At 54.1% G+C, this 11,879-nt stretch overlaps 1 protein-coding gene across 1 annotated transcript in view; it reads right to left on the bottom strand.

Moving 5' to 3' along the window:
* Positions 1-690: 690 nt before the first annotated feature.
* The window catches only part of EFCAB6 (EF-hand calcium binding domain 6), a 242,863-nt gene continuing 231,674 nt past the window's right edge, over positions 691-11,879 (bottom strand). Inside the window, 5 exon segments of the mRNA XM_060113119.1 lie at positions 691-813; positions 3,398-3,547; positions 6,084-6,268; positions 8,342-8,495; positions 9,808-10,038. Of these exon segments, the coding sequence (XP_059969102.1) occupies positions 691-813; positions 3,398-3,547; positions 6,084-6,268; positions 8,342-8,495; positions 9,808-10,038 (843 nt within the window).

The following is an 11,879-nucleotide window of genomic DNA, read 5'->3' as shown; positions in this document are numbered from 1 at the left end:
ACTGTCTCCCTTCCATCTTCTTCATGATGGGTGGAAAGGACTGCAGCGACTTAAAACTTCTCTTAGTTTGTCACACCCTGTCGTGTCCAAGCAAGTCTATCCCGAAATGGGCGCTGGTGGGTGGCTCCAATCAGCTGTCAGCTTAGCCAGGCCCTGGAAAGGCTGAGCCCCCAAAGAACACATGGGGCCTGACTTAGATGTCGGCCGCTCCTCCGTGACATCAGGCTAGTGCCTGTGTCCCCAGGGGCAGAGAGGTGGCCCTGTGGACAAGCCCAGCAGGGGCACAGATGTGACCCAGGTTGAGGAAGTGCTGTGGCGTCCCTGAGGCACCCAGCAAGCTCTTATGAATAAAACCTTCAGAAATTCTGAGTTTTGAATTTATTGTTGGTGGTTCTTTTAAAGTCTCAAGCCTCATTCTTGCAAAGACTAACATTTTAATTTGCTCAAACTAACGAGGGTCCCGAGGCTCAGCGGGGCAGCCCTGAGGCCCTCTGGAAGGCCGCTGCTGATGCTAGAGCCCAGCGCTGGGCCTGGGATGACCTCGGAAAGACGCAGGCTGGGCATGGGTGTGTGCTCTGTTTTGGGGATGCTCTGGAAGTTCGTGAGACACCCCGATGATAGATTTTACTAGTCTCGGGGACAGGCCCTGCAGTCCCCATCTGTCCACGCTGGGCTCGCAGAGCTGGCCCCCTACTGAAGGAAGGCCCGGAGGAAGTCGTTGTAGGAGATTTTTGAAGACAGCGTCTTGTCATAATACTCCAGGATGTGGAAGAACTCCTCCTCGGAGAGGTTGATGCCGTACTGCCTCAGGACCTGCAGGAGAGACGGGGAGCCCCCGCTGGTCTCGGAGCCACTCAAGGAGGCGTGCGCCCACCTCTCCTCCTGCCCCGAGCCTGGACCGCCCACTTCCAGAGTTGCCCCCAGCAGCTCTCTCTCCCACTTCCCTTCTCCCCACCCCTCTTCTCTGCTTCCCGCCTCCCGCCAACAGGGCAGCCCCGTCCAGCAACACAGGTGCGGGACAGGAAGACTCCTGGACTTCCCTTCAGATGGGAGCTGCTGGGGTTCCCTACCCCTACCCGGCCCTCCCAGAATCGCCTCCCCGAAGGGTAGTGAGGCTGGTCAACGTGGAGGACGAGGAGGATGGATGGAGAGGAGGGGACTGGAGGAGAGACCTGGCCACAGGGCCTTAGCTAGGGTGGGGCCTCGGGGTGCGGCCCACCTGGGGAGGAGGACAGGCCCACAGGTGCAGGGTGCAGGGAGTCGTTATGACCCAACAGTAATATAGCCTGTGGCAGAGCCTGCTATTGCCCAACCAATACCGATTGCCCTTTCCCCTTCTGTAATCAGAACCCTGATTTTCTTCCAGGCTGCTGGGAGTCCACCTAAAAGAGGCGACATTTCTTAGCTTCTCTTATAGCTAGGTATGTTCTGGCCAGTTAAAACTAAGTGAGAATGTTATGCGGGACTTCTGGGAAGTCTCTAAAGAAGAAGGGCATGCCCTCTTTCTCTCTTTTCTGCTGCCTGCAATGTGAAAGTGATGCTGGGGCTTTAGCAGCCATCTTGGACCATGAGGCGACCTTGAGGCAGGAAGTCAGGTGTTGAGGATGGCAGAAAAAAATACAGATGTCCCCGATGACTGTCCGGCCACCACGCCAGCTCTGGACTTCCTACCTCTGGGATTCTTTTATGTGAGAGAGAAATAAACTTCTACCATATTTAAGGTGCTGTTTTTTTTTTTTCACCTCTGTTATGTGCAACAGACAAATTTTAATAGATAGATACCCTATTAGATAAATATAAACATTAGGTTATACATTTCCCATCTATGTTTTGTGTTATAATTTGTTTCTCAGAGGGGGCTAGAAAGTGGGGCTAGAAGAGCCCGACGTTCCTCTGGGGCCGGCAGGACTGGCCCGGGACCGTGGGGCTGATGGGCTGAGAGCACAAAAGGCGACTGAGCCTGGGTGTCCAGAGGGTCCCAGCACCCATCTGGTCTCAGGCTCTGGCTCTGCTGAGGGCAACGTCTCCATTTCTATTGCCCTCTCCCTGCTGTCAGCCACCCTGAATTCCTGGGAAATTACCTGAAGAGGAGGAGACTAACAGAAGCTCACCCGCTTCCTTCCCTTCTCTGGCTGAGAATTTTACTTGCCCCCAAAGTAAAGACAAACGCTGTGAGCTGGCTGCCACTGTGGGGCATGGAGGCCCCCGCCCAGCGACAGGCCTGGCCCCCGCCCACCGTGCATGGCACTGGGGCTCTAGGGGGCCCCTCGCCCTCCAGCGCCTTGCACGAGGCCCCTGAGAATGCAGCCCTGCCAGGCCCTCCAACTGCGGTTCATCTTCCTGAATTATTATTTAAGAAAAGCTTTTTTACTTAAAAAACTTTTTTTTAGCTGTTGAAGCATAGATAAATCTAAGGAACACATTTTTTTGTAAGTGCATTTTGAGGTCATAACCCCTTCTCTCTTTGATGTCTTGAGTGAGTTTTCTTCTTGGCTGTAATATTTGATTTTTAATCTAATGTTCTAGACCTCAATGATTTTCTGAACCTCAGTGGCCGGGGTGGGGTTGCAGAGAGAAGAGGAGAGGGGGGTCAAGAAACTGCCAATCGAAGGATTCTACGTTATTCTGAACGTGGGAGTTTTAAGTCACCCTTGAGGGTGGCCCGCTTCTTTCCTCTGGGAGAAGCACTCCCAAGGTTCTGCAGGCTAAAGTCAAGCAAAGAGGCTCTGCTCTAGAGGGGCGGCTGCGGTGGGCCAGGCGCTCCCTCCAGACCACCGTCCTCCGTGGATGCTGGACTTTCTCGCGGGGCAGGGAAAGCACCAAGGCTCAGGCTCTGTCGGGAGAGCTGCTTGCCAAACCGAGTGGTGCGCGGTGGGCAGCCCCTCCCCGTGAGGGCAGCTGCGGGAGAGGGGAGGGCCGACCCCTGTGAGGCAGGGCTGGGGTCTGTGGGCCCTGAGTCGGACACCTGGGTCCCCGCCTTGGCCCCCCGATGCTGTCATTCTGCTCTGTGACCTTGCCGGCTCCCCCCATAAAGACCTGGGACGGGGGCTGGGGAGGAGGCCTGGCCTGGTGCGGGGTGGAGTGCAGCCAGGGCTCCGAGGAGACACCGCAGCTGTAGTGCTGCCCCAAGGGCAGCGGCACTCAGGTGTTGGCACCAGGACGTCCCTGCAGGGTTCTAGAAACCCTCAGGGAGGAGAGCCTGGGGTCTGCAGCACAGGGACAGGTGCACTCGGTCCTTGACCACCTGGGGGAACCGAGGAAGTGCGGTCTGGGACAGCTGCCCACACCTGGGCCTTCCGCTGGGGGTTGGCGGATCCTTTCTGGAGGTTTTCTGGCCACTGGCATTTGGCCACTGCTTCCTGGTCAGAGGTCACAGCCACCCAAGAGCTGTGCTCACCTTCCTGAAATCAGCCACACTTAAAAGCCCTGTCCTTCCCTCGTCGTAGGCCTTGAGTGTGCGCCGCATCGGCCTCCAGCAGTGCACAATTTGGGGTTGAATCCGCAGCAGAGCGGAGTAAAAGGAAGAAGTCTCAGCACCGCCTTCTTTCTGGGAAAAGAACCGAAAACCAAGAGGAGGTAAGAAAGGAGGTTTCGGATGGGAAGGATGGAGCGGACAGGCCATGGCCCGGAGGGGAGGGAGGAGGGCTGCCAGCTCCTGTCCTGGGCCTTGCTCCTGTCTTGGCCCCCTGCTCACTCCCCACCCCACCCTCCCAGCTAGAGTGGAGTCGGCAAGTGCCCCATCCCTGCTGCTCATCCTGGCATTACAAGTCCATGTGCAGACTGATCACAAACAGCATCTCCTTTGCGCCTCCTTCCCCTCCTCCCCCACCCTGGGAGGAAGGTAGGTCTCCTCATCCCCATTTCCTGGATTGGGAAATGGAGGCTCAGGGAGGCTCCGCTTGACACCAACACCTGCCAGGCTGCCTCCCAGGGAGCCCCTCCCCATGTACTTGAGGGGAGAGCCAGGCAGATAACCGGCCAATTTCAAAATAGTCTGAGGGAAAAAAAGAGATTCAGCTAGGGTCTTCTAGTACGTTCTTGTAATGAACAGAGTTTTTTGAAAAAAAATCACAAGGTTGTAATTATATCTAGTAATTAGACAGTATACTACACTATGATTATTTCATTTAGATGCTATTTATTAGATTGAAAATAAGATATTTTAGCACGTTTTAGCCCCAAAGCACGTCTGAATATCACAGAGGTGGACTGTAGGCAGTAATGTGTAACACATTCTGGGAAAGTTTAATTTTTAACATGGCACTACATGAAACAAATTAGCAGCAAGTTAAATTGCTTTCAATTTTTATATCATTTAGCACCTATGACAGAAAACAGATACCCTATAGCTTCGTTAGCTGCCAATTTATCCAATCAGCTGGTCAGCATGCACGGGAAGAGGAAGGGATTGTATGCGCCCTAGCCCTTCCCATACCCAAGCTTGGCCTGAGAAAGGGTTTCCCATCCCAGCCCTGTACACCAACCCATCCAGAAGTCCTCCACCTCTAGAAGAGCCCTCAAAAGCAAAGCCCCAGCTCACTTCCACAGAGGGTGTCTCTGCTGTCAAAGTTGTGGAAAGCCCCCAAAGCACTAGAAAAGGCAATGGCCCTTTTAGCTACTCTGCTGGCAGACAGTTGGCATGGTGGGGCCTGTACAGCCTGCAGAGGGGATGGGGACTGGCACAGGGACCAGGCAGGGGCAGGGGCAGGCCCTGGCCACACTCTCTCCTGGGAAAGGCTCCCAGGGAGTCTCACCACCTTGTCAGTCATGCCCAGGATGGAAGACAGGACTAGCCTAAGCCACAGAGCGGAGGCTGTGGTCACGTCTGGGTGAAAGACCGGAGCTGGGGGGCAAGGCCGCAGCACACAGAGGCGAGCTGGGACATCTGCCCAGGGGCTCAGCACACCTCCCCTCATTTACAGAAGGGGGAGCTGAGGCCGGGAGAGGTGGAGGAGGGCCAGAGCTGGCGGGGGCCTTGAAGGCTGTGCGGTCTCCATGGTTCTCCAGCTATGTCCCTGTGTCCCCTGACGACCCACCAAGGACAGTGTTTTCTCCACTCACAGAAGAGCTGCACTGGAGAAAGAACTGTCTTAAGGTTCAGTTTTACTCCCTTAACTTGGCCTAAGCCTTTGATGCCACCCCTTGCTTGGCTGAACTAGAAACGATGCTAAGATGGGGCCCGATGTAGCACAACATGACAAATTCGGCTGCATGGAAAGTTCCTGCTATGGAATCCACTGTTTGCTGGGCTAAGCCGCCAGCAGTCTTAAGCCACCAGCTGTGCTCTCAGGTCTGCCCCACACCTCTGGTCCCCGTAGCTGGGTCCTACGGCAGCTGGCATCAGCTGTGTTTGCTCCCAGGTCGACAAGGCCGGTTGTACTTGTTTAATTCAATGTAACTGAATTCAGCGTTATCGATGATGGAATATGAGTGTGAAAAAGCCTTTTTCTACTTCATGGTGTGGAAAGACTCGAGAAAGGTGAGTCCGTGAACAGCGTGGTTGAAGTGGGTGTGGGTGAGAATCACAAAATTACAAACGATTAAGAAAAAAGGTAAAAATCTAGGGCACAGGCCCTCCAGTTGCCATTTAAGCATCTTTAGGGTCTCATTCCTCTTCAAGGAAACAAGAAGAGAACTGTAGGCAATGCATCACAGGTGTAGTTTACGCAAGAAAGAGAAAGGGTCTCCGACTGGCCGCCCATACCAGGAGCCAGGTCAGCCCGTCTCAGACAGCTGATGAGTGAACCGGCGGTTACGTGTAAGTTACAGGTGCTTCCCTTTGCTGTGGTCCCACCCCACTTGCCTCTCCAGTGAACTGACCGAGACCCCCCGCTCCTGGTGGCCGTGTGAGCCGCCGACAGTCTGCCCAACACTCGCCGCACAGAGGTGCCCACGGGCATGTGCCACCCGGCCAGCTTGAGAACCTGGGATCCAGGCTGCTGGTTCCCAGTCTGGGGTCTCCAGGCCCTGATGGGGCCACCGTGTGTATGAAGTGAGACAATGGGATTTAGGCCGAACTGAGAAAAATGAAAGAAGCCCGTTCAGCCCCAGCCCCACCCCTTTCCTCTGGACGATTCACGTACCATTGTATTCACGTTCTGGATTTTCATTCTCTGCATCAGCGAGGTTTCCTTTGCTTTTAACAGGAGGACGCAGCTCTGAATGAAGTTGCAATAAGCAAACCTCCCGTTGTTCTTTAAGTCGTACTTGACCATGAGCTGCCGGCACTCGTCTCTGTTTACGTCCAGGTTGAATTTCTCCACGAGAGCTAAAGGCAAACATGTCCGTTCAGTTGGTGGCGGTCGGTTCACTCCCTTGTTTGATCACGGCTTCATTCACTCACTCATCACTGGCTGAGACGCCCTGTGCTTGCTTCACAGGCTCATGGTTTGTGGCTGGACAGATACGGAAACACACAGGCACGCGACGAGGTAAGTGCGGCAAGGAGGGAGGGGACCCGCGTCCTGCTGGGCCCCCTCAGTCCTGGCTTTGCCTGCCGGCCCGGCTTTGCACGGTCACCGTCGCCGTGGTCACAGCAGTACGGACACGACACCATGGGGCTTACGAATGCAGGCGGGGAGAAGGCAGAGGGATGGTCCCAGCAGACGGGAGTCGGGGCAGAGCCGGGCAGGAGGGGAGAAGGGAAGGTTCCACATGCTGGGGTTGAGTCTGGCAGGGGCCCGACGGGGGGTCAGGGGTTCAGACTTGGCCCCCGAGCAAGCATTTTCCAACTGTGCTTCTGAGATAGGCTCTCAAGGGTCTTCCAGGCTACACCAATTTATGCATTTTGAGTTTTCATTTTAATGATCTAAAATGGGTATTCTGGAATACACAGACCTCCTGGAAGAGACAACCGTCATGCGATTTGAGGGTTTGTGTCTGGCTTTCTGACTAGGGTCACGTCGATACCACACTGGGGAGTCCTCCTGGCTGCCCTGAGGTGGCAATGTCAGGATGTCAACACCCCCTTACTTTGCACTAATACTTGTGCTCTGTCTTTTACTAGGTATACAGCCGAAGCTTCTTTTGGAGTCACAACTCATAATTGGAAGAGAGGTAGGATAAGGATTTTAGTTTTAGCTGAATAAGCTGAGACTTCCGTTGGACATCACAAAGGCAACAAAGTTTCTGGGAGTGGGACACTGTGCTACATTAACCGTTGAGGTTAGTGAGGAAAACCAGTGGATGTGGAATTTATAGACATGATGTCTTCAAACCAGCGCAGCCCAGAAGACGCTGCTGCACTTGTGCAAACAGGTTTCTTTGCCTTTGCACAGAGGAAAGTGGTAGGAGGGCACGGTGCACCCAGGACATGGGCGGGGGGACCCAAGGGAATGGCCACTAGATGCCTTGGAGGTTCCAACTTGCAGAAGGCCATCCAACACGTACAGAAAATACAGGATGACTTCTGAAAATTAATCAGTGTTTTTTTTTTTCAGAGCACTGAAGTTTGGATGCACTGTCAGAGCCGTGGATGGGGTGCTTACGGGGGTTCACAGTTAAAAAGAAAAACAGTGATGATGGTGATGATGATGAAGAACCGCAAGTTAGGGTTCATCATGCTCAAAATCAAAAGAATTAACTAAAAAACAAGTGGGACGCAAACGTGCATTAAAACCCACATTGGTGTTTCGTTTCAGCAAAACATGTCACATCAAATCAATGTCACATCGTTGAATTATAACTGATTTCAAATTTTTACATTTAACTCATAAGTGTTTTTTTTTGGTGGGGGGGGCGGGGTAGGAGCTGTTCACTTAAAGAGTTTACACCATGAAAGTAGTTTATGTTGACATAGGAGGTTCTCAGGAAAAACGCTTTCCTTTAAAAGGGGTCCATATATTAAAGAAGGTGGGGGTGGGGGATGGGCTGAGGGGGCTTTTAAGCAGAGGAGTGACCTGGTCAGGTTTCCCTGTAATGTGAAAGGTTGCATAAACAGTATGCCACAATTAGTGGGAGTGTACATCTAACCGGTCTTCTCTGAAGACTACCCAAGTGATACACGGCGAAAATCGAATCAACAGGGCAGAGCTGGGTCCCCAACTGTCCCCTGCGCCCCGCCCATGTCCCACCTCCCTCAGCTCTCCAAGTCTGTCACCATTTACAACCTGCCCAGAGACCAGAGCCCAGCCTGCGGTTTAGCGTGCTGACTTGATCAAGAAGGTGTGGACCTGCCGGGTAGGGGCTGAGGCGTTAGGAGTCCTTGTCCCCCATACTGGGGTTTATTGAGGTGCTCCCCACAGGGCCCCTGTTGTGTCACTCCCCTGCCGCCACCATGAGGAGTGGACCTGTGCTGGGAGGTGACCCTGTATCTCTGGGGGGGAAAGGGAACGGGACGCACCCTGGAGCTCGGTGGCGGGGATCTCGCCCTCCTTGTTGGCGTCCCGCTCCTGGCACTCTCGCAGGAACTCACGCCAGCAGCCCTGGATCTTCTTCCGCAGCTTGTTCTCGATGGGCTCGCAGTTCTGCAGCGGCGAGGTCGTGCTCGCGGGGGTCTAGCAAGATAGAAACCTGTCTTGTAACCTGAGATTCCACATGGAAGTATTAAGAGAAACTCACAGATAGGACTCAGGTGCGCAATTTCACAGGCAGCATTTTTTCAGAAATAAAATGAAAAACAAAACAAAAATGGTAATGTTACCATTTTAACAGAAACAGTTTGGGAAACAAATATATAGCTGGCCCTTTCTGGCTTCTGGAGGCCTCCACATTCCTTGACCCATGGCCCCGTCCCTCACCTTCAAAGCTGCAATGCCGGGTGGGTCTCCCCCAGACTGCATCTCTCCAGTGTGACCCTTCTGCCTCTGTGTCCCCAGTGACCGGCCCGTGTGATTACCTCGGGCCCCCCGGACACTCCGGGACAATCTTGTCTTGCAGTCAGCCGATTAACAACATTAACTCCCTCTGCAACCTTGATTCCCCCTCGCCATGTAAGGTACACATGACAGGTTCCGGGGACTGAGGTGTGGACGCCTTCGGGGTGCTCCTGACCCCCCTTCATTCTGCTCCACACACCACCTTTAACTCACTAAATACTTTCCTTACATGTTCACTGCTCTTGCCCATCACCCCCAAGATCGTAAACTCCACAAGGGCAGGGACCTGTGTTCATTCTCTGCACGTAGTAGGCGTGCTGATAAACACATGTTGACTGAAGTCCCGAGGAATGAATGAGTGCTCACTGCGCACGAAGCTCGGCGGTGGGTGTGTTCCTGTGCCCGCTGGCATCCCCTCAACAACCCTCCCCCGGAGACACCGTCAAGCTTCTTGCAGAGGAAGGGGAGCCTCGGCGAGGCTGAGCCCCTCTCCCAATCCCAGGCCGGGGCGGCTTGGCCCAGGTCCAGGGCCACGCGGTCAGACACGCCTGGGTTTGAAATCAGCTCTCTCTGTGTCTAACAAGCGACCTGAGCTCACGAGGACCCTGCTTAGAGCCTCGTGTCTTCAACTGTAAAACGCCTGTAACAACACTTACCTTGCGGGTCCTGTGGCCCACGGCGGGGCTGTCCACCCCGGGGCATCTGCGTTCGTCTGAGATGATGCCTTCCCTGTGGCTGACATGCCGCCCCTGCCCCCAAGGTCCCTTCCTGCTCTGAATCCTCTTTACTCTTCCCTCCCACCCACCCCGTGCCCACAGCTACCTCCCCTCCCAGGCAGGGGACTGAGAGGACCCACCAGTGGCTCTTCTCCAAGACCCCGCCCCAGGCTCACCCTGGCCACCTTCTCGGTCACCCACACCCTGTGGGGACACTAGGACCCCAGCCCCAGCGGGACGTGGACCCAGTGCGACGCTGCGAGACGGGAACTCACGCAGGGGTGACTCCGCGGTTTGGACCCTGCTTTCAGGTCTCGAGTGGACGATGACCCTGCAGACCTGCTTCTCTCTGAGACCTCGGGGACGCTGCTCCCTCTCTGGGCCTTGGCCGAATCTCCCGGGGCCGGCGGCGGGGCCGCCTTCTCCGAGCTGAAGCTGCTCAGGAAGTCCAGGTACTGCAACCTTCCCTTGGCGTCGACAGGCATCTCGTCCCAGAGCCTGTCAAACTGGCAAAGAAGCAGAGGTCACCATCCAGGGTTAGAGGCAAACCCTCAGAAGCGGGGAAGAAGCCAGCGAAGAGGCGCTCTCCTCCGCAGTGGTCCAGGGCCCACGTCAAATAAAAAATTGAAAAAAGAAAAACACCCATCCGGCTGCGGCTTCTTGGGAAAGCAGACATGGGAGGATTATCCATGGCTTCTGCAGGACATTTTTTAATTGAATTGGGCCCTTAGCGAGCACTTTAAGGCCATTATGTCTTGTGATTAGTCACAGAAACTGAGCTGCAGGACAGAAGAATGTTTTAGGAGAAAATGCAAATCAAGCCCCAGCCCACCTCGTTCCCCAGGAGCCCAGCCAGGCTCCTTCCTGCTCCTGGAAGGCCCACTGAGTCCTGCAAACAACGCACAGGTGCTGCAGCCCTCAGCCACCGCAATTTTTCTCACCCTCAGGGCAAACAATGTCTTCTCACAAGATGAAAAGGGAGGCATCTGGAGAACAGCGGAAGTTTACGGTTTTGTGTCGGTGCCGTCTGATGTCACAGGCTGGGTCAGGGCCACACACGGCCCAGCACGGATGTTGCAAAATGACTCAATGCCAAGTGAGCCGCCCTTGATGACTCGAGGGCTTCAGGGGGCCGAGAAGATGGTAATTTACTTCCAGTTTGCTTTTTCCCAGCCCCCGAGGCCCAGTGCAGCTGCCTCTCCACCCCTGAGGCTGTGGGAGGGATGTTCCTACCCTGTGCCTGAACTTGGTCAGAAACCCGCTTGGCTTGTGGGCTCCACTGGGGTTTTCCAGAAGCATATTAAAAGGGACCATGTCCGGCTCTACTTGAAATTCTGGAAATGAAGTACTGAGGGGTGAGGAAGAGAGGGAGAATATTCCAGGCCCTGAGAAGGGAAAACGGTTTAGTTTGGGACAATATTCTTGATGTGTTTTAGCTTTTTATTTCAAAATCATTATAGATTTGCAGGAAGTTGCAAGAATGATACAGAGAGGTCCTCAGGGACCCTCCACCCAACTTCCCTCCAAGGTTACATCTTACATAACAACTTCACGTGTGTGTGTATAGTTCAGTGTCATTTATCACACCTGTAGTTTTATGTTGTTTTAATTTTGATCAATGAGGGAAAACTACTGGGTGGAGTGGAAGTGAGGGTCCCTGAGAAAGTGACCACATGGGCTCAGACAGACCTCAGCATCATCACCAAGGGCAGTAACTCCCACACCGGTCTCCTCCAGGGAAGTTCTCCAGAACCACTGGGCAGACCGGAGCCTCTTCTCTCCCTTCTGGCATCCTGATGAAACCACCCAGGAGGTGACACCTAGCCTGGCTGAGAGACTCCCCGAAGGATCCTCTGAGGTTCATCTTTAAATGCCAACCATCTTGCAAAGGTGCTAGCACACAGTAGGTGCTCAATACATGTTTTTTTTTTAAAGGTTGAAGATCCGTATCACATGATAAGACCGATCAGACAATGGGAAGACCCTTTAGAAATGAAGAAGGATGGAGGGAAGGGCTAAACTGTGTTCCGATCACACCTCTCAGGAAGGGCTTTAAGGAACAGAGATGAGGCTTAAAGGAGGGTGGGCTGCCGGTGGGCTCTCATGCTCTCGTACCTTAGCAAGACTTGGGAGGCAAGCGGGAGGAAGGTCATGTGATTGAGGACAGATACAAAGGATGGGCACGAATGCTTCAGGAGGCAGTGAAGAGCTGAAGCATGGACATGAGGACGCCTACAGAACGGCCAAGGACAACGAGAGGGGCTCACTCCCAGGCAGGTGAGGCAGGGGCCCACCACCTTCCTAATGAAAGCCTGCGAGGCAAGCGAGGTCAAGGCAGGACCGCGCA

This window comes from Mesoplodon densirostris, chromosome 11 (assembly GCF_025265405.1).
Source record: "Mesoplodon densirostris isolate mMesDen1 chromosome 11, mMesDen1 primary haplotype, whole genome shotgun sequence".
Classification (NCBI taxonomy): Eukaryota; Metazoa; Chordata; class Mammalia; order Artiodactyla; family Ziphiidae; genus Mesoplodon; species Mesoplodon densirostris.
This window is presented reverse-complemented; position numbering and strand designations above follow the sequence as displayed.